Source organism: Callithrix jacchus, chromosome 7 (genome assembly GCF_049354715.1).
Source record: "Callithrix jacchus isolate 240 chromosome 7, calJac240_pri, whole genome shotgun sequence".
Lineage (NCBI taxonomy): Eukaryota > Metazoa > Chordata > Mammalia > Primates > Cebidae > Callithrix > Callithrix jacchus.
The window spans coordinates 74,563,358-74,585,374 of NC_133508.1; the positions used below are offsets into that span (position 1 = coordinate 74,563,358).

The 22,017-nt window shown below is 52.0% G+C and overlaps 2 protein-coding genes and 1 pseudogene across 9 annotated transcripts in view; 1 reads left to right on the forward strand and 2 right to left on the reverse strand.

The window, feature by feature from the left end:
• The window catches only part of SF3A3 (splicing factor 3a subunit 3), a 29,712-nt gene extending 26,833 nt beyond the window's left edge, over positions 1-2,879 (reverse strand). The window contains exons 1-3 of one of the 3 annotated variants that reach the window (XM_002750627.6): positions 2,728-2,879; positions 2,396-2,443; positions 97-149 (exon numbers count right to left, since the gene is read on the reverse strand). In XM_002750627.6, coding sequence (XP_002750673.1) covers positions 97-149; positions 2,396-2,443; positions 2,728-2,823 — 197 coding nt within the window. In that variant the 5' untranslated portion in view covers positions 2,824-2,879. Of the gene's footprint in view, positions 1-96; positions 1,672-2,395; positions 2,444-2,727 lie in introns of all 3 variants that reach the window. The other 2 variants (XM_078331277.1, XM_017974575.4) reach the window with 2 other exon arrangements.
• A 1,728-nt stretch (positions 2,880-4,607) lies between these two features.
• Positions 4,608-4,676, forward strand: LOC118143428 (U6 spliceosomal RNA; annotated as a pseudogene).
• Positions 4,677-11,368: 6,692 nt separating this feature from the next.
• Positions 11,369-20,301, reverse strand: FHL3 (four and a half LIM domains 3). 6 transcript variants are annotated; one of them, XM_035250881.3, is made up of 6 exons: positions 20,228-20,301; positions 13,860-14,035; positions 13,577-13,751; positions 12,559-12,728; positions 12,284-12,470; positions 11,369-12,158 (listed from the first exon to the last, which is right to left on the reverse strand). In XM_035250881.3, the coding sequence occupies exons 2-6, from the start codon at positions 14,013-14,015 to the stop codon at positions 12,004-12,006; spliced, it is 843 nt and encodes a 280-aa protein (XP_035106772.1). In that variant the 5' UTR covers positions 14,016-14,035; positions 20,228-20,301; the 3' UTR covers positions 11,369-12,003. The 6 variants fall into 6 exon arrangements, with proteins under 6 accessions (XP_035106772.1, XP_035106769.1, XP_078187406.1 ...); XM_035250878.3 differs by lacking the exon at positions 20,228-20,301 and adding an exon at positions 19,994-20,069; XM_078331280.1 differs by lacking the exon at positions 20,228-20,301 and adding an exon at positions 19,994-20,069 and having other exon boundaries at positions 12,256-12,470.
• Positions 20,302-22,017: the final 1,716 nt, after the last annotated feature.

Here is a 22,017-nt window from a genome sequence, read left to right on the forward strand (position 1 = left end):
CAGGAAAAATTCAAAGAAGATAGAGCACAAAGTCAGTCCTCTAACTAGGGTTCCTCAGAAACACCAATTCTTAGATTAGCTGTGACTGTCACTTACCCATCCTTATCATCATACAAATCCCTCAGGTTCCCACTGACCTCCATATACCTCTGAAAGGCAAATACAAAACCATCAGAACGACACAATTTGCACAACTGTAGAGCTAAGCAAACAACAAGGGCTCTCCAGTCAAAGCCCAAGGGCAACCTCAAGAGACATGGATATGGTCTTAACAGTTCCTGTACTTCCTAGTACCTTTTAACACACAGCCCTGATTCCAGGTTAGTTTTTTAAATAGGTTGACTGGAAGATTACCAAAATGATATCATTTAAGAGGTGGCTCCTATCTTTACATACCACCAATGCCTAACTCTGTCTGTAACAGATTCATCCTCATTGGCTAAACACAGTTCCCACCTAAAATCCTCAAAGATAATGATATTCACCATTTCAAAAAGCTTGACTGAGGAGCAGGCAGGCTAAATAAACATTACATAGGCTTCCTTTGGAGTCAAAGTATATTAATTCAGGATGGTACAGGTATGTAGTCATGCCTCCAAAACTTTGGGGACCAGGTTTGTTTCAGAATTTGGAATTTTTTAAGTTCAGAAAAGGTATCATATATTATGTAACATCCCTAGTGGAATCTGAAGCACACAGTTCTGCAGTAAACCTTATGCCTTATCTACTAAGTGGGATAAATAAAAGACTATAAAAAGCCTATCCCAGGTTCAGGCCAGGTTTTACTACCAAGTGAGGTCAAGTCAGATTTTGACATCAAATAATCACCCAAGGGAAAAAAAATCCTTAGTTTTCAGAGTATTTTGGGGCTGAGGGCTTGTAATCTGATTCTCTCCTGTAAATCAGAAGATCCAAGTAGGTCTTTTATTCCTTTTTAAACAGGTTTCAAACATACGTTAAGAGTAAGGAAGGTAGCATAACTTCCATTTACTCATCACCCAATTTTTATAATTTATATAACATCTTTTTTTAAAGTAATAAATTGAGCAATTACAAGGCAAATGCAGTTTAGTAGTCCAAAAAACTTTAAAACAGTATCCTGACAGAAAAACACTAATATATGTTTTTTTTTTAAGAGAAGGATTGTAGCTGTGCACTTGTGTCATAGATTCCTCATAACTATTGTTTGCACATCCAAGGGATACGGGATGCTGTAAGAATGTGCACTTGGGCCAGGCGCGGTAGCTCACGCCTATAATCCCAGCACTTTGGGAGGGCGAGGTGGGTGAATCACTAGGTCAAGAGATCGAGACTATCCTGGTCAACATGAGAAACCCCGTCTCTACTAAAAATACAAAACTTAGCTGGGCATGGTGGCGCAGCCTGTAGTCCCAGCTACTCGGGAGGCTGAGGTAGGAGAATTGCTTGAACCCAGGAGGCGGAGGTTGCGGTGAGCCGAGATCACGCCATTGCACTCCAGCCTGGGTAATAACAGTGAAACTCCGTCTCAAAAATATTAAAAAAAAAAAAAAAAAAAAAAAAAAAGAATGTGCACTTGTAGGCAGGGCGCGGTGGCTCATGTCTGTAATCCCAGTACTTTGGGAGGCTGGGGTGGGTGGATCACGAGGTCAGGAGTTCGACATCATCCTGGTCAACATGGTGAAACCCATCCTACAAAAACACAAAAAATTAGCCAGGTGTAGCGGCAGCCGCCTGTAATCCCCCTATTCGGTAGGCTGAGACAGGAGAATCGCTTGAACCCGGAAAGTGGAGGTTGCAGTGAGCCCAGATCACGCCACCGCACTCCAGTCTGGGCAACAAGAGCAAAACTCGGTCTCAAAAAAGAAAAGAAAAGAGCCGGGCGCCGTGGCTCACGCCTTTAATACCAGCACTTTAGGAGGCCGAGGCGGGTGGATCACGAGGTCAAGAGATCGAGACCATCCTGGTCAACAAGGTGAAACCCCGTCTCTACTAAAAATACAAAAATTAGCTGGGGATGGTGGCGCGCACCCGTAGTCCCAGCTACTCGGGAGGCTGAGGCAGGAGAATTGCTTGAACCCAGGAGGCAGAAGTTGCGGTGAGCCGAGATCGTGCCATTGCACTCCAGTATGGGTAACAACAGCGAGACTCCGTCTCAAAAAAAAAAAAAAAAAAAGAAAAGAAACTAAAAGAATGGGCATCTTCCCGAGTAATTAAGAATGCGTAAGAGTTCCCCATTCAGAGAAGTGAGGAAGCACCCTCACGTTCGGCAGCCGGTGGACTGCCCAGACAGAGAGCCCTCGACTGGCCAATCCGGTTACCTTTGGCCAGGGCTCATGCTGAGACAAGCACTTCACTTCCCCTCTCTTTTCCCGCCCTCGCCGACCCAAAAAGAGGCAGACAGCAGCGCACTCACATCTTGCATGGCCCGAGTGCGGTGATCAGAATTGATCTGGTCCCGGAGCTGAAAAAACAAACGGTGACACAAACGCCGTTAGTTTACGTTCCGGAGTAGAAAAGGCCGCCCGAGGGCGGAGCTCACCGGCTCAGGTTTTAGCAGCTGAGGCGGAAAGGCCTTTGGGGCACTGGACTCCGGGAGGAGGTTACCAAGACCGGAGCTCGGAGACGGAGCTCCGGAGGAGACGGGGGCGGAGCGTGGGGAGACTGAGGCCCAAAGCAAGCTCTCAGAGGTCAAACACGGGATAGAGGCCCAGCCTCACACGCAGCCCCTGACCAGACCCAACTTACCGTGGACTTCTTAGTGAGCATCTCTTTGGCCATGACGTCCATGAGCCGTTCTTTCTCCTCATGATAGCGCCGCTGTTGCTCCAGTATCGTCTCCATCTTCCCTTCGCCGCGGACTCTCAATACAGACCACCTACAAGGCGGAAACAACCCGTGCCGCCTTGCGCGCCTGAGTCCCCACGTTGCGCATCCGGCCGCACCAAAGTTCCTCCAGTGCCGGAAGTGTCCAGGGACTTAGGAAAACATGAGCACCACAAGGAGGACGAGTCTATGTTATCGAGATGGCAACAGTGCCACCTGCTGGTCGGAGGTGTGGTGGACGGACGCCAAGAGGTTTGCAGATTCCTCCAGGTGGCATAGGAAAATCCAAGAACTTGAGGTTCAGCGGCGGGCTTCCCGGGGCTTGCGGGTGCCGGCTGGGCGGACAGGTACCCTGTGTGGACTGTGCGAGCAGTTGGAGTCCGGATGGGAGCTGGGAAACCGGAATTTGAGGGCGCAGTTTTCAGCATGAATTATCAGAACGTTTGCTCCTTCTCTGGACCTCAGTGTCTTTCTCAGTGAAATGGGAATAGTGGGGTTTTGCTGGTGGGTTTTTTTTTTTTTTTGAAACGGAGTCTTGCTCTGTCGCCAAGTTGGAGTGCAGCGGCGCGATCTTGGTTCACTGCAACCTCTGCCTCCCGGGTTCAAGCACTTCTCCTGCCTCAGTCTCCCGAGTAGCTGGGACGATAGGCGTGCGCCACCACACCCAGCTAATTTTTTTTGTATTTTAGTAGAGACAGGGTTTCGCTATGTTGGCCAGGATGGTCTCGATCTCCTGACCTTGTGATCCAACCGCCTTGGCCTCCCAAAGTGCTGGGATTACAGGCCGGAGCCACCAATGGTGGTGTTTTAAAAGAAATTCTCAAGTGAGGCCGGGCGCGGTGGTTCACGCCTGTAATCTCAGCACTTTGGGAGGCCAAGGCCAGCGGCTCACTTGCGGTCTGGTCAACATGGTGGAACCCCGTCTCTACTAAAAAAAAAAAAAAAAATTAACCGGGCATGGTGGCAGGTGCCTGTAGTCCCACCTACTTGGTAGACTGAAGCGGGAGAATCGCTTGAACCCAGGAAGCAGAGGTTGCAGTGAGCTGAGATTGTACCACTGCACTCCAGCCTGTGTGACACAGCAAGACTCAGTCTCAAAAAAAAAAAGAAAGAAAGAAAAGAAAAAGAAATTGATGTGTAGAAGGAACCTATCGGTAGAGGATATGTTAAATAAAATACTGTGCATCCAATGAGGTCAGGAGATCAAGACCAGCCTGACTAACACAGTGAAACCACGTCTCTACTAAAAATACAAAAAAATTAGCCGGGCGTGGTGCGTGACTGTAGTCCCAGCTACTCGAGAGGCTGAAGCAGGAGAATCACTTGAACCTGGGAGGTGGAGGTTGCAGTGAGCCGAGATCGCGCCATTGTACTCCCAGCTGGATGACAGAGCGAGACTCTGTCAAAATATGAAATAAATAAAATAAAGTCTGTGCATCCAAGCAGTGGAAGACCTTATGTGAAATGCTATATGGCCTTTAAAAAAAAAAAAAGACTGTGTCTATTTATCTCCACTTGTAGAGAAATGCAAAAAGTCCATGTATTTATATGTTAACAGCAGCATTATTCATAACAGACAAAAACCGGATGCAACCCAAGAGTCCATTAACTGTTGAATGGATCCAATGTGAATGGATCCAATGTGGTATATCTATACAGTACAATGGAACATTATTCAGCAATAAAGTAACACTACAATGATGAACCATGAAGGCATCATGCTAAGTGAAAGAAGCCAGGCAGAAAAACAACAATGTGTGTCCAGATAAAATGTCCAGAAAGGTGTTAAAAGAAAAACACTGGTGCTCACTATGGCAGCACATATACTAAAACTGGAACCATACAAAGAAGATTAGCATGCCCCTGGGCAAAAAAAAAAAAAAAAAGAAAAGAAAAGAAAAGCAAAAGAAAAACACTGGTTACGGCTTGGCCTTTGCCTTCTTTGAACATGGTTGCATAGTTTACCATGTTTGATTGGCCAAACCTCAACAATTGGCAAAGAGTAGGCTACAGTCTGTCGACAACTCCATTTAGGTTATAGTTCACGATGTACAGAGAAACCTTTAGGCTAAATTTAAAACATGTAAGGAGGCAGCTTTAGGCTAAACCTAATTTAGCAAAGGCAAATCTATGGAGGCAGAAAGTCTATGGGTGGTTGCCTGTGACTGGAGGTGAGATTGGAAGTGACTGCAAACGCACGCAAGGAATCCTTTTTGGACTGGCAGAAATGTTCCAAGATTGGATTGTGGTGATAGTTGCATAACTCTACTCACTTTGCTAAAATTAATTGCATTGTACTCTTAAAATGGGTGAATTTTGTGGTATATAAATTACGCCTCAATGAAACTGTTAAACACTGTGTATGAACTCATATGGAGAGACGGCCACAAGAACTGAGAGGAGCTAGAGGCACAAGCGTGTATAAAAAATGATGTGCAGAGACATTATTTCTGTAAGGATATCCAAGTAACAGTAAACAGTGGTTGCTCCTGAGCACATAGCGTTGGAGATCTGATATGGGAGGGAGACTTTGCTTTGTATACACCCCAAGCACAACATGAAAAGTTATTATTTATTTATTTAGAGAAAAGGTCTTGCTGTGTTGCCCAGGCTGGTCTCAAATTCCTGGGCTCAAGTGATCCTCCCACCTCAGGCTCCCAGTGTTGGGACTACAGGGTTATAGGTGTGAGGCATCACACCCAGGCTTTTTTTTTTTTTTGAGATAGAATCTTGCTTAGTTGCCCAGGCTGGAGTGCAGTGGTGCGACCTCGGCTCACTGCAACCTCCGCCTCCTGGGTTCAAGTGATTCTTCTGCCTCAGCCTCCTGAGTAGCTGGGACTACAGGTGTGTGCCACCATACCCGGCTAATTTTTGTATTTTTAGTACAGATGGGCTTTCACCATATTGGCCAGGCTGGCCTCAAACTCCTGACCTCAAATCTACCCGCCTCAGCCTCCCAAAGTGTGGATATTACAGGTGTGAACCACTGAACCCAGCTGAAAACTTACTATTTCTTTAAGAGATAGGGTCATGCTATGTTGCCCAGGCTAGAGTGCAGTGGCTATTCACAAGCGCGATCCCACTAATGATAGGCATGGGAGTTTTGACCTGCTCCATTTCCAACCTGGGCCGGTTCACCCCTCCTTAGACAATCTGGTGGTCCCCCACTCCCGGAAGGTCACCATATTGATGCTGAACTTAGTGCGGACACCAGATGGGCATCGCGCACTGCAGCCCAGAACTCCTGGCCTCAAGTGATCCTCCCACCTCAGCCTCCGGAGTAGCTGGGACTACAGGTACGTGCCACTGGCCCAGAGAAAAGTTATTTTTAAACATTTATTTGTATTATTTTTCAATTTAAAAATAAATTTAAAACTGAAAATATGTATGTGTACATTTATGTTAAACAAAAAAGAATGAGGAGGACATAATACATCAAATTTTTAGTAATTTACCTATTGTTCACTTTTTTCTTTTTCTTTCTTTCTTTTTTAAGATAGGGTCTTTCTCTGTTGCCCCAGGCTGGAGTGGAGTGGCTGTAATCATGGCTCACTGCAGCCTCCACCCCCATGGCCCCACAGGTAGGTGCAACCACCATGGTTAATTTTTTTTTTCCTCTCAGAACAAAAGCCACATTCGAAGTTTTGTGTTTTTTTTTTTTCTTTTCTTTTCTTTTTTTTTTGAGACGGAATCTCGCTGTGTGGCACAGGCTGGAGTGCAGTGGTATGATCTCAGCTCACAGCAACCTCTACCTCCTGTGTTCAAGTGATTCCTCTGCCTCAGCCTCCCAAGTAGCTGGGATTACAGGTGTGTGCCACCATGCCTGGCCAATTTTTGTATGTTTAGTAAAGCTGGTCTTTCACCATGTTGGCCAGGCTGGTCTTGAATTCCTAACCTCGGGGTGATCTGCCCGCCTTGGCCTCCCAAAATGGTGGGATTACAGTTGTGAGCCACTGCACCTGGACAAAGCTTTTTTTTTGAGACAGTGTCTTCCTGTGTCATCAAAGCTGGAGTGCAGTGGCATGATCTTGGCTCACTGCAGCCTTGATCTCCCAGGCTAAAACTATCCTCCCACCTCAGCCTCATGTGTAGCTGGGACTATAGGCGCATGCCCCTACACCTGCTAATTTGTGGATTTTTTGTAGAGACAGGGTTTTGCCATGTTTCCCAGCCTGGTCTCAAACTCCTAGACTCAAGCGATCTTCCTGCCTCGTCCTCCCAAAATTCTGGAATTACAGGCAAGGGCCACCAGACCTGGCATAACTTTTTTTTTTTTGTGGCAGAGTCTCACTCTGTTGCCTAGGCTGGAGTGCAGTGGTGTGATCTCAGCTCAGTGCAACCTCCGCCTCCCAGGTTCAAGCGATTCTCCTGCCTCAGCCTCCTGAATAGCTGGGACTACAAGTATGCATCACCACACCTGTCTAATTTTTGCATTTTTAGAAGAGACAGGGTTTCACTATATTGGTCAGGCTAGTCTCGAATTCCTGATCTCATGATCTGCCCACCTTGGCCTTCCACATAATTTTTTTGATTTTTACTAGAGATGATATCTCACTATGGTGGCCAGGCTAGTCTGCAATTCCTGAGCTCAAGCAATCCTGCCTTGGCCTCCCAACGTGCTAGATTATAGGAGTGAGCCACTGCCCCCAGCCCAATTTTTCTTCCTGTAATCTCAGCACTTTGGGAGGCCAAGCTGGTAGGATCCCTTAAAGCCAGGAGTTCTAGAATGGTCTGGGCAACATAGCAAGACCTCATCTCTACAAAAAACAAGTAAATTAGCCGAGCATGCTGGCACTCGCCTGTACTCCCAGCTACCTGGGAGGCTGAGGCGGGAGGATCACTTGATCCCAGGAGTTCGAGGTTACAATGAGCTATGAACATGCCACTGTACTCCAAGCCTGGGTGAGACCCTGTCTCAAAAAAGAAAAAAAAAAAATTGTGAAAATAAAATGGAGGCCAGGTGCAGTAGCTCACATCTGTAATCCCAGCACTTCGGGAGGCCGTGGTGGGTGGATCACCAGGTCAAGAGATTGAAACCATCCTGGCCAAATGGTGAAAACCTGTCTCTACTAAAAACACAAAAAATTAGCTGGGTATGGGGCTGGGCGGGGTGGCTCAAGCCTGTAATCCCAGCACTTCAGGAGGCCGAGGCGGGTGGATCACGAGGTCAAGAGATCGAGACCATCCAGGTCAACATGGTGAAACCCCATCTCTACTAAAGATACAAAAAAATTAGCTGGGCATGGTGGTGCGTGACTGTAATCCCAGCTACTCAGGAGGCTGAGGCAGGAGAATTGCCTGAACCCAGGAGGCAGAGGTTGCGGTGAGCCAAGATCGTGCCATTGCACTCCAGCCTGGGTAACAAGAGCGAAACTCCGTCTCAAAAAAAAAAGAAAGAAAAAAAAAATCAGCTGGGTGTGGTTGTGTGGGTCTGTAGTCCCAGCTGAGATTTCGAGACTGCATGAGATTCTGTCTCAAAAATAATAATAATAATAGTAATACAAAAATTGGCCAGGTGTGGTGTCATGGTGTTGCTTGTTTGTAATCCCAGCTTCCCAGATACTCCCAAGGCTGAGGCAGGAGAGTTGCTTGAAACCAGGAGGCGGAGGTTGCAGTGAGCCAAGATCGTCTCAAGAAAAAAAAGAAGAAGGAAAAAAAAATTGGAAATAATGACTTGTGTTTTGCCCACTCATGGGGGTACTGTGAGGATCTTATTTGTATACAGAAATTTAAGCAGGGCTGCCAAGCGTAGGGAAAGGACCCAGTCACAACTCATCTGGGGATTTTCCTGGGCCACTCGGAAAGAAGTAGAAATCTCCATTCAGAGAGTGGGGAGACTCAGCAAATGTTTTTTGTTCTGTTTTGTTTTGTGGGGGGTATAAAGCTGGAGAGCTACTGTATTTATTGAATATGAGATGCCATCAAATGTAAAACAGCATTATTTTATTCTTTACTAAGGAAGACAGAAAAAATTGTCAATTAAATAATGACACACCTTTGATTATATGTCTGGGGTTTCTTTTTTTTCTCTTTTTGAGATGGAGTTTTGCTCTTACCGCCCAGACTGAAGTGCAGTGGTGTGATCCCAGCTCACTACAACCTCCACCTCTCCGGTTCCAGTAATTCTTCGGCCTCAGTCTCCCTAGTAGTTGGGATTACAGGCACCCACCACCATGCCCATCTAATTTTTGTATTTTTAGTAGAGGTGGGGCTTCACCATGTTGTCCAGGCTGGTCTCAAACTCCTGACCTCAGGTGATCCACGTCCTCAGCCTCCCAAAGTGCTGGGATTACAGGGGTGAGCCACTGCACCCGGCCTTGATTATATGCCTGGGTTTCTTTTTTTGTTGTTTTCTTTTTTTTTTTTTAATATGCCTGGGTTTCTAAGATGTTAAGTCTGAAAAATGTATGTATTGAAATAAATCAAACAGTTCTGTAGCTGCACGTTTCTCTCTTCCTGTTAGATGGGTGGACCACCTTACCACCGCCATCCCCCAGTCACTCTGCCGCAAATCGAATGCCTTCCTGCCCCTAAATGCTTCTCCATCCCCACTCCATCCAACCGGGCAGCAAATCTTGCCTTTTCCACTCAAGCTGCTGCCTGCCGCCAGATCTCTGACCGGGACCACTACGCTAGCCTCTGAACAGCCTGCTCATCTTACCCTTCCACTCCATTATTGATGCCGCAGCCAGCATCATCTTTCTAAAACTCTGCTCATCCCAGGCCCCTGCTTAAACATTTACATAGGCTGCATTTCCTGCGGGGTGAGGTCTGTGTAACTTGGCATTCGGCTTTTTAGGACCTGGGCTCTTGCCTGCCGTTTTACTCTCCTGGCACTTCCTCCAAGTGGAATTACTTGCTACTTCCCCAAAGCACCTTCCATTCTCAGGCTGCCAGGCCTTAGCACCAGGTGTTTTCTGTGATTGGACTGCTCTTCCTCACCAAGTGTTTATTGAACATATAGTAAGTGCCCGGAACTGAGAAGGAGCAGGGAGCAAGGCAGGCAGGATCTCATCTCAGTCCTTACTTAGGCTGGTGGGAGAGAGAAACAAACAAAACCGTAAGCATATACGGTAATTACCAAGTATAAACACACGTATAGGCATTTGTAAGTTTGTTGAAAATGTCAGGAAGGGAACTTAAGAGAACCGGTCAATAGGTGCAGCAAATCAACACAGCCCACGTAAACGTATGTAACAAACCTGAGCGTTCTGCACATGTATCCTGGAACTTAAAGTAAAAATTATTTTTTTAAAAAAAGGCCTGCACAGTGGCTCACGGTAGTTATCCCAGCACTTCGGGAGGTCGAGGCGGGGGTCAGGGGAGAATCATGAGGTGAGGAATTCGAGACCAGCCTGACCACCATAGTAAAAGCCCTTCTGTTCTAAAAATACAAAAATTAGACGGGTGTGGTTGTACGCGCCTGTAATCCCAGCTACTCAGGAGGCTGAGGCAGGAGAATCGCTTGAACTCCGGAGGCAGAGGTTGCAGTGAACCGAGATCGCGCCACTGCACTCCAGCCTGGGCGACAGAGCAAGACTCTGTTTCCAAAAAAAAAAGAAAGAAAGAAAAGAGAAAATATCAACCACGGCTTCGGAAAGCGGATTAGAACCCTGGATCCACCAGTGACTACCTATGTGACTTGGGGCAACAGACTGTGGACATCTCCACTTTTGTGTAATGGAAGTAATACCCGCCCACAGGACTTCGGGGAGGATTTAATATGAGATACATACAATCTCACCGTTTCCGCCAGGCCAGAGGGGCCCCTCCCATCCAGGGCGCGTAGGGGCCCCTCCCCGCCCAAGGCCGGGCCCCACCGCAGGCGGCTGCGGGCACCACTGTGTGTGTGCGTACCTGCCCCAACAGTCGACAGTTGACTCGGAGCCCGGGCTGCGGCTGCCAGGGTCAGGGACCAGGGCGTCGCCCCGCCCATCTCCCCACTTTGGGGGATAGCCCCCCTCGCTCATTCCCGCCTCCACCCTGGACTTGAATTACTGTTGGCGGAGGGCGGGGGGAGGGGGTGAGACGGGGGACGGGGCGTGACCCATTCATGCCGGGAATCGGATCCAGATGTTCCCGCGGCATGTGCAGCTGCATCCTTTCCTTTTTTGGCAAAAAACGTGCGGTGCGAGCGGATCCCGGGCCGCCCCCGCTAATCCTTGGGAAGAGGGGGAAGGGGGCTGAGAGGGTCTGGGCCCAGACTCGGGATCGGAACCGGGTCCTGGCTCTGCGGGCTTTGGGCAGGGCTCCTGGTGGAGGGGACGATTTGCACCAGCCAGTTAAGGAACCCCACCGCCACCCTAGCTTTCGTCTGGAACCTCCCCTAAACCCCTCCCTTCCCTAAATGAAGGAAAAAGCCCTCTGCCAGCAGGGAGGCAGGCCCAGCTCCAGAGGGACAGTAGCTGTGGCGGGGATCCCCTTCCTGGGGAGAGACTTCCCACCCGTGGCCCGGCCCCGCTTCCTCCGCCCTGCAAAGACGAGGTCTAGAAGAGATTCTGAGCCTCCCAGTCTGTAAATACCCTTCCCCTCTATATCCTGAACACACATACAGAGGCCCTGCTTCCTCACACCACTTTATTGCAGAATCTAGAAGGGGGGGTGAGCCAATCTCACCCCTCTGCCCATCTCTGGGCAAAATGGAGCTGAAATAAAATGAGGAGATACTTGGTGGACACAGGCTGGGCAGCACCCTGTCCCCTAAGGCCCCCTAACCAGTGGGCCCCTTATCTGCTGCCCCCAAAGCCAGCCTCAGCCCTGGGGATGGGGTGGGGTGGGTCGAGCCTGGGAACAGTAACTTTTGAGGACTTCTCAGGCACCCATAGGAGACCTAAAATCTATAAAGAGAAGTCTATGTTTAAGGGGGCCTAGGTCCCAGAGTTCGGGTTTGGAGGACTGGAGTCTAGAGCCCAGATTTGGGGAGAGGACTCAGTCTGGGAACCCAGACTGCAGGGCAGAGGGCTGAGTTCTGGAGTCCAGGTGTGGGGAAGGGGCTTGTCTCATGGAGGCTCCATAAGAGCCCAGGTTTGGGGGCCTGGCTCAGGGAGCACCAGTTTGGGGATGCTGGAGTAGGGAAACAATCCCGGAGCCCAGAGAGAGACCCACACTGGGGAGGGGCTGGGTCCCAGAGGTGGTTTAGAAGAGGAGCCACAGTCCTGGGGCAGTGGTACTGGAAAGCCTGGGCTCAGGAGCCCTGGCTCAGGGCCCTGCCTGGCTGCAGCCCTGGCAGAGCACTTGGTCTCCATCTGGCACGAAGCCTTGGCCCACGAGGGAGGTGGAGCAGCGGGCACAGGAGAAGCAGTTGTGGTGCCAGTGTCGGTCTTCAAAGGACACATACTTGCCTCCACCGAGTCCTGGAGGGAGGCCGGAAGTTAGCTCTGCAGATCCGGGGATGGTCTGGCCCTCAACCTCGCCCAATACCACATCCCACTCCCTTGCCTGCAACCCTACCCGCTCCATTCTTTGACCCTTGTCCCACCTACGATGGGGCGCTTGCAGCTGCTGCACTTAGGTGCAAAGAGTTCTCCAAAACAGGCTACACAGTACGGATCTTCATCCCGGGAGGTGAACTGCTGCCCTGCCAGGGGCGTCTGGCACCCAGTACAGACCAGACATTCCCGATGCCAGGGCTGATCGCGGTATGTCACTCCACCCTGTGTCAGCGTCTGTGGGGGCAGCATCCATTAGTAGGTATGAGTGGCGATTCCCACCCCACAACGGGCCTTACCCCCACCTAGCTGGCCCAGCCCCCACCTTGCTGCAGCGGGCGCAGCGAGGAGCAAACTTGTTCTCATAGCACGGCACACAGTAGTGAGCACCCTTGTCGGGCACAAAAGAACGGGAGCCCAGCGGCTGCTCGCAGCCACTGCACAGGAAGCAGTGCTCATGCCACGTCTGGCCTCCGTACTCCAGCTTCCGGGAACCTGTGGGGAACAGGGGTTACACTCAGAGGCTGTGTCCCACGCTCTTGAGGGCCACGCTCTGTTACTTCTCCAGAGTCTCCACTGCTCTCACAGCCTGAGCAGGGTGACGTCCATGCACATGCAGCAAGACCCCCCGCCAGGTACATTACGCATGCTAACCTCTCCCCAGACACCAGACATGATGACTCAGCACGAGCTAGACATGAGGATTTTGGCATATGTTAAGCCCCTGTATGTCCCAGATATGACTATTTCAGTACACAGCAAGCCTCCATGTAATAGTCATGAAGTCTCACTATGCGCTAAGTCCTCATATAACAGATGTGATGGTTTCAGCACTCACACGGGACCCCACATGTGTCAGGCAAATAAGTATCTGCCCACACAAAGTCCTAATGCCCTGGGCCTGACGGGTTCAGTACATGCTAAGCCCTCACATCTCCTCAGCACACCATTGCCCGTATGTGCTGAGTCCCAACATTTCTGTTAGGCATGCAGTTCCCCACATGTTAAGCCCTCTGTTTACCTGCCTCTGCACACGCTAAGACCCAATGCACCAAGCATGACAGTCTCAGCATGCCTCTAGCATCTACATGTACCAAACATGCAGATATTCACACATGCTAAGCCTCCAAGTATGTATCAAATGCGTCAATCTGCCAGCACATAGTGAGCCCCCAGGAGACCAGGCAAACAGATCCTGCATACACTAAATTTCCAGAAACACGGTGTTTGTGCAGGTTTTTACACAGACCAAGTATCCATGTATGAGACAGACACATGCCAAGACCCTACGCAGATGCCAGGCATGCCAGTTCTCATACAAGATAAGCCCCTTGGGGACATACCAGGCATGACAGTTTCCCCACAGGCAGAGCACTGCGAGGAAAATGCACTGCAGTAGCAGTCATTGCAGAGCAGCTCACTGTCCTGGCAGGTGAAGGGTTCATCAGCTAGTGAGCGCTGGCAGCGGCAGCAGCGGAAGCAGCCCTCATGGAAGTGGCGGTCTTCATAGAACAGTTCCTGTGGGGAACACAGCAGGGACGCTGGCACCCAGGCCTGGTAGATCCATCCTTTGCCCCCTTCCTCCAGTCACCACCCACCTCCTGCCCAGCTCGGTCCTCTCCTTACCCTCGAGTCATGCCCGATAAGCTGTTGGCACTCAGCACAGGTGTTGGCAAAGGTATTGTCATAGCAGGGCACACAGTAGGGGCCGCTGTCTGTCTGGATGTACTTGCGTCCATACAGGGACTCACTGCATTTTGCACAGTCAAATGACTCGCTCATGGTGGCAAGGGGAGAGAACCCTGTGGGGAGCACAAGGTAGAACTGGGGTCACGCAGAGGGGCTGTGACTTGGCTCCTGGCAAAGAGCCCTCTGCATTCAATACACAGCAAGAAACCTGGCATAGGAAATGCTGGTTCAGAGTAGGTGGGGATGGGGAAAGGGTGCTTCCGGGAAACCAGGAGTTCTGCATATTTCTTGCTGTATTTAACTGGGGGTAGGAAGAGGTCAGGAAAAAACCAGGAAGCAGAAGTTGTTTTCTTATCTAGGCCCTAGCAGATCTGGGGGAGGGGGCTTTTCCTGGGTCAGTGACTCATTTCCTGCCCCAGTCAGCGTTTAGCTTCCACTGTCCGGACTGTCCCCAGTGTGGGAGAAGCAGGGGCAGGGAGCCACCCGACTCTACTCCGTATGAGCAGTACTCCCACCCTCTCCTGACTCCCAGGAAGGGACCTTAGGAATATGGATAAAGGAACCCTTATCCAGAGCTCTGGAGTACAGAATTGAGAGATGGGAATGGGCTGTTCTTGGCCCCTCCTGATCCAGAAAACAGTGGAATGCTAGAGAGATGAATGGTGGAGGCCAGTGTGAGAGGTTGGGCCTTCCCTCCTGGAGAATCAGCCAAGCAAGGGGAACTTCAGAGGCTCAGCTTAGGCTCAAGCAGGAAGGAAATCCTGCAAGCTGGACACAGCCAGGCTTCCCCAGCTAGACCCTATGCCCTCATCCTCCCACCCCTGCTGTGGCTCTGGTCACACCAGCTTGGACAGCCTTGGCCTCAAACATCTGCAGCAGCTGTGGCGGCACAGATGGCCAGATGTCAGGTTCTGCCAGCAATTGGGAGAAAAAGGGAAAATGAAGTGTGGAGGGAGGCAGAGGGGAACTGGAGACAGACTGAGAGTGCAGTGTGCCCCTGCTGCCTCTTGCTAGCAGCTGGCAAAACCCCAGGATCTTTCCATCCCCTGGGGTCATGATTTCCCTCCCACTGCCTCAAGGAGAGACAGTCTCTCCCACCTTTTCTGATTTCTCAGGAATTGGGACTAGAGAGCTGAAAGGAGAGAGAGCAAGAGCCAGTGAAGACATTTTCTCCCCAGTCAGGCCCCATCTTGGGTGGGGGGCGGGGGTAGGACAAGGGGGAGCCTTGAGAGCTGCTGCTGGAGACACCCAGCCCCCCACCAAACCTCAGACACTTTCCATTTTCTCAGGAACAAAGCATGTTTGCGGGATGAGGTCATCCACACAGCTGCCTCTGGAACAGGAGCCCGGGGAGTGGAGCGGTAGGGAAGTGGGGTTCCCAGACCTTTCTACCACCCCGATTCCAGTCTCTAGCCCACAAGTCAGAGCTTCCACTCCTGCTCTCCTCCATCATGAAGCCTGCTCTCTAAGGGCTGGGATCCTGGGGTATGAAGAAGGGGATGTTCTCACAGCTGTGGATGAGCCCGGGGAAGTTACAGGGACATACAAAGGAATTCACCAACCCACTCTCCCACAAGGCCCCAGTGACTGGCAGTCACCAGAGCCTGCCCTGGCTCAAGCTGAAGGAAAAGTCCTCCTTTTCTCATCCACCCCCAGCTCAACATTCTTGACAAGCGCTGCTCTGGCTTGAAGTTCAGACTCCAGGCACCAGCAGATGCCCCTAGCTTGGAGGCCTGACTCTCCATACATCAAGCCTCTGTGCAATGGGACAACAGTAAGCTCCCACCCCAGGCCAGGGCATGAGGCCACCAGGAGCCAGGGTCTTTAGAGCTGGGACTCCTGGGGTGGGGCTATGGCATAGGAGTACCTCTTTCTCAGTTCCCTTCCTGCCACTCGGACCCAGGTTTCCTCTGGCCCAACATCTGAGGATTGCCCGGGCTGTCAGCCACAGGGCAGCAGGGGGCCACGCAGGTGGAATGCATCTACAGGGGGTGCCTGGGCCTCTTCCTTCCTTCTTGGCTTGGCCCACTTCGGCTGCCGGCTGCCACCGTCTCAGGCCCAGGCTAGCCCTGGGTCCACCCCCCGAGACTCCGAGACCAGGGCAACCCAAATAGGGTATGGGCATGGCTTCTGTTTCTTTCCCAGAATCCCCCAATGCCCTAGTCTATCCAGCTGGGCTCTGATGAGGACAGAGTGAAGGGCACCATCAAGGCCCACCTGTCTCTGCCCATACCCCTCTCCCCACCCTTTTCTCTGGCAAGGCTGGGGACTGAGGGGACTGAAGGGAGCCAGCCTTGTGTTCCTTCCTGGCTGGCAGTGAGGCAGGGCTTGGGGGAGACTGCTCCTCTACAAATGGCTCTCAACCCCTGCACCCCCAACAATCTCCCCCAACAAGGCACCTCCCAGGGAACCTTCTGGAGTTCAGAATGACTGTGTAACTGGCTGTAGTGTGTGGAGGGGCTCGAGCTGCAAGATTTGAATCCCAGCTCCTACACCTACTAACTGGGTGACCTTGGGCAAGTCACTTAAGCTCCCTAAGCTTGTTTTCCCATCTAATTACATGAGATGCTACTACTTCCTACCTCCTAAGGTTGTTGTCAGGCTTAAATGTGATGATAATTGTAAAGCACCTGGCAGATAATAAATACTCAGAAAATGGTAGCTATCAGTATTTTTACTGTTAGCGTCCTCTCTCATACTGCGGCCAGATAGCAGGTTTACAAGTAGGTCTGGATCAAGGAGCCGAACTGGAATTTTTTTTTTGTTTTGAGACAGAGCCTTGCTCTGTTGCCCAGGCTGGAGTGCAGTGGTGCGATCTCGGCTCACTGCACCTCCGCCTCCCGGGTTCAAGAGATTCTCCTGCCTCAGCTTCCCAAGTAGCTGGGACTACAGGCGTGCACCACCAGATGCAGCTAATTTTTGCATTTTTAGTAGAGACGGGATTTTTAGCCGCATTAGCCAGGGTAGTCTCAATCTCTTGACCTTGTGGTCTGCTCACCTTGGCCTTCCAAAGTGCTGGGATTACAGGTGTGAGCCACCGCACCTGGCTAGGACTGGAATTTTTAAATAGAGATGGGGTCTCAATATGTTGCCCAGGCTGGTCTCAAACTTCTGGGCTCAAGCTATCCTCTTGCCCTGGCTTCCTCTGGCGAAAGTGCTAGGATTACAGGCGTGAGTCACCATGACCAGCCCAGATTTTTTTTTTTTTTTTGAGACAGGGTCTCACTCTGTCACCCAGGCTGGAGTGCAGTAATGCGATCTTGGCTCACTGCAATCTCCGTCTCCAGGGTTCAAGAGATTCTCCTGCCTCAGCCTCCGGAATAGCTAGGATTACAGGAGCACACCACCATGCTAAGCTAATTTTTGTATTTTTAGTAGAGACAGAGTTTTGTGATACTGGCCAGCCTGGCTCAGCCTTTTTTTTTTTTTGAGTTGGAGTCTCACTCTGTTGCCAGGGCTGGAGTGCAGTGGCACAATCATGGCTCATGGAAGCCTCAAACTTCTGAGCTCGGCCAGGTGAGGTGGCTCATGCCTGTAATCCCAGCACTTTGGGAGGCCAAAGTGGTTGGATCACCTGAAGTCAGGAGTTCAAGACCAGCTGGTCAACATGGTAAAATCCCATCTCTACTAAAAAGACAAAAATTAACAGGGCATGGTGGTGGGCACCTGTAATCACAGCTATTCCGGAGGCTGAGGCAGGAGAAATGCTTGAACCCTGGAGGCCTAAGTTGCAGTGAGGCAAGATTGTGTCATTGCACTCCAGCCTGGTCGAAAAGAGCAAAATTCTGTCTCAAAAAACAAAAAAGTAACTTCTGGGTTCAAGCAAACCACCTGCCTCAGCCTCCTGAGAAGTTGGGACTACAGCCATGTGCCATCATGCTCAGCTAGGTTTTTCTATTTTTTGTAGAGATGGGTGTCTCACTGTGTTGCCCAGGCTGGTCTTTTAACTCCTGGCCTCAAATGATCCTCCAGCTTCAGCCTCGCAAAGTGCTAGGGTTACAGGCATGAGCCATTGTGCCCAGCCTGTTCTGAAATTTGACCTGGACATTCTCAGTGTAGGCTCAGGAAGAGAACAGGAGGCCCCAGGCCCATGGGACTTGCAGAAGACACCAGTGGGGCCAGTGTCCTGGTCACTCCAGCCTGGTCATCAGCCTGACTCTAGTAAGCATGAATCTGAGATCTCTCACACAGGTCCACGGGTGTTAGACACCTGCATGCTGCTTTGCCACTCGAAAAGTTCATGCCTATCCCATCTCATCAGATCTCACAAAAGGCAGGAAGGACGGAGTATCATTCCTTCCTGCCTTTTGTGTTATTCCTTCCTGCTTTTTGTGTAAAATGTATCCCCATTTTACAATTGAGGAACAGAGCAGGGTCATGCCCAAGATCACTCAGGTATCAGGACCCAGATCCCCTGCCTCCCAGCCCAGAGCTCTGCTGTCTCCCTAAAAATGCTGCCCTGGTGATGAAGGAGATGGTCAGCTTTTAAGGGCAGGGTGACAGGAGATGCAGCAGAGCCTGGCTCTTCTCCCTAGCTGCTAGCCCTGTGATTGGAAGGCACCCAGAAGCCTTTCCAATGACCCATGCCAACCATTCAACCCTTCTGTCCCCCACCCCCAACACACCCACTGTCCAGGAGGACCCTGGCCAGGTCCCACAGCTGTGAGTCAGGATCAGAACAGACCCCTCCCCCACCTTCTAGAAGCTGACAGGAGACTTGAAGGGAGAAATTCAACTCCCCCAACCCTCACCCTCTGCAAGCAGGCACCAGCCCCAAGCTCTGCTCTCCCCCATGGGGCCTGAAAGTCAGAGAAGTTTAGGGAAGGGGGTTGGGGAGCAGGATCCCGAAGCTGCTCTGAGGACAGGAGAGGAACAGTTCATTCACCCCAGTCCCCCAGGGCTGAGGCAGCCCGTCCAAGATTTGAGTTTAAAAATAAGTTAGGGCTGTCCTGGTGGCTGTGTGTGTACGCACGGGGCTCTTCTTGATCTAGAACTTACTGTCTCCGGGCCTCTGCCTCCTGAGGGATCAGTGGGCTCAGAGTTTCTGTGTCCCCAATGGTTCAGGCCTGGGTATGTCAGGGGCTGTCTTGGAAGCTGTCAGCCCACCTAGGTCTCTCTGCCTCCATTAAGTCTCTGTCTCTGCTCCACTGAGCATGTCAGTCTGGGCACACTTCAGCTGCTGTCTTTAGGTTTTGGACGGCCCTGTATCTTGACTGGCTGTCCCCCCATGGGCCCATGCCTCTGTGGATCTCAAGTCTTGGTCTCTTCTTGTCTACACGGCTGAATATCTCAATGCCTACTACCTCCCTTTCTCTGTCTCTGCATCCAGGTCTCTTTCGCCATCTCTGCATACCTGAATGTCTCTGTCTTTAGTCTCTTGGTGTCTCTGCAGGCCTCAGAGAGCAGACTCAGCATGATGCCACTGACACCCACGCCGCAGGGCACCTCCAAGGCCCAGAGAAGGGCCCTAGCAATGTGTTCGCTGGGGTTCTACGTAAGCTTTTTCTGAAAATGCTCCACAAAGCCTGGGTCGGCCCCCATGCCTCTGGTCTGTCCACCGGTAACTCCGTACGCCCAGTGTGTCCTTGTTTCAATGATCTCGATAGCCTCCTGTGCCTCGAGTCCCTGCCTGTCTCGGTCTCTCGCTCCACCAGGCTTTCCGAGAACCTCAGTTTCTCCAGCGCTCCTGCTCGGTCTGTCTCTCTCTGGCTTTTCTATTTCAAACTTAGCCCCCCTCCCCCGCCCAACTCTCGCTGCCGCCCCCGCCCCTGTCCCGCCGGGCAGCCCGGAGGGGTCCAGTCCGGGCAGGCGGTCTCCCGGGCTCGGCGTGTCCCGGGCGCCCGCCGCCAGAGCCCAGCGGGGACAGGGGGCCGGGGCCGCGGCTGGCCTCAGCCCTCCGTGGGTCCGCTCGCTCCCCGGCCCGGGCGAGGGGGAGGACGGCCGGGGCTGGGAGCCGGGGTCGGCGTGGCGCTCACCTCGAAGCGGGCGGCGGGCGGCGGGCGGCGGGAGCGGGGCGCGCGGGGCGCGGGCGGGGCCGGGAACCGGGCGCCGCGTTCCTCGGCGGCTCCTACCTGCGGGCCGGGCCGAGCGGGGGCCGAGCGAGCTGCCGGCGAGGCTGCCGACTGCAGGCGGACCGTGTGGGCGAGTGGGAGAGCGGCCCCAACCCCTCCCCGAGGAAGTCCGCGCCGGCCTGCCCCGCCCGGACCCCGCCCCCGGCCCCCCAGCCCGCCGCGGGGGCCAGACCCCGCCCCCACCTCCCTTTCGGCCGCTTGCCGGCCCGGCCCCCTCCTCCCTCCCGGCCTAACCTGGCTCTCCCAACCTTCGGGCAGCCGGGAACCAGCCCCTGTCCTCTCCCCGCAGCCGCTGCTGTCCTCCCCTCCCACCCCCATCCCCAGCTGCCAGAGGGAGACTGCTGTATTCCATCTCAGGCCGGCGGCACCAGACCCCGCAGACCACAGTCCATTGGGGAAAAGACTTCTGGCCCCCTCGGATCTCCCCGCAACCCCAACCTTAGCCCTAGGGGTGACACTCAGCCCGGCCTTAATCCAGGCTGGAGGAGGAGGTTTTGACTCTGCTGTCTTGAGGCTGTCAGCGGGTACCAAGGTGTTCTCTGAAAACATGGGGCAAAGAGAGGACCCTTCCCCACCATAGGGCCTTGACCTTCAAAGGGTTTTATTCCACAACTTTGAGTGACAAAAACAGGGTAACCACCTCCCCATCTCCAGCAGCCTCCTGACACTGAGAAGTCCTGCTTTGCCTGGGTTTCCGCAGTGCCCAGGAATAGTTTTGACCTTTGAAGCTCCGGGGAGACCCTAATCCTTGGCCCCATGATCTTTGGCTTCTAGGGAGAGGTGTGAGGAGTGTGAGAAGATGGGGCGCCACAGGGGTGGTGGAGGAGAGCGGAGGGGACCTCTGTAGTGTCTGAACCGCTGGCTTCCTTCCTCCCTGTGTCTGTGAGGAAGGACTGGCGCCTGCTAGGGACACGAGGCCCCTCTAGGTCCTTGAGGCTACCCACCCCCCATCCTCAGGCTTGTCACTAGGAATAAATAGCCTTGGTCTGGAAGGGTGGGGAGGGAGGGAGGCAGGAGGCTCTACTGTGTTGTTTGGGGAAACAAGAGACAGCAAACCAACCCCGGAATAACCTTAGCATCTAGAGTGAAGATTCAGGTGCACAGAGACCTCCCCACACCCCAGACTGGGTGCAGCTGAGCTCTCAAGGAGGAACTAACACCCTCCCAGGCTGGGGCTCCTGAGAACCCTTCCCTCCCATTTCTGTGTCATGCCTGGGTTCCTGGGTCCCAAGTCACCTTCCAGGCCTGGTTTCCTTTCAAAATTAAATCATTGCTTGTTTATGATTGCTGTTGTTGCCTAAATGGTAAGAGCCATGAAGGCAGGACTCTTTTTTTGTTCACCACTGCCTTCTCAGTGCTTAACCCAGGGTCCGGTACATCATAAACATCTGATGACTGAATGGATGACAGACACTGCTTCAGTATGGGTGTCCCTCTAACATCCTCAGTTGGGATCACAGGCATCTGCTTTCTAGAGTCCAGGCAGTGAGCATCCAGCCCATGGATGGGGCCTTTCTCTGGGATTTTTTTTTTTTTTTTTTTTTTTTTTTTGAGACAGAGTCTCGCTCTGCTGCCCAGGCTGGAGGGCAGTGGCGTGATCTTGGCTCACTACAACCTCCACCTTCCAGGTTCAAGCAATTTTTCTGCCTCAGCCTCCCAAGTAGCTGGGACTAAAGGTGCATGCCACCACGCCGGGCTAATTTTTTTATATTCTTAGCAGAGACGGGGTTTTACCATATTGGCTAGGCTGGTCTTGAACTCCTGACCTCATTATCTGCCTGCCTCAACCTCCCAAAGTGCTGGGGCCACAGGTGTGAGCCACTGCACCTGGCCTCTCTGGGATTTATCTGGCAGGTGTAAGAAACTCCCAGCCCAGGGCAAAGCAGTGAAGAGTACTCAGTCTTGGTAGAGTGGGTACCAAGAGGAGGTCAGCTCTGGGCTGATGGGAGGGCAAAGGTGGGGCCCCTTCAGAAAGCGGGAGTTTATGAGTGGGTGCAGAAGGGCCCGATGAAAGGCAGAATATT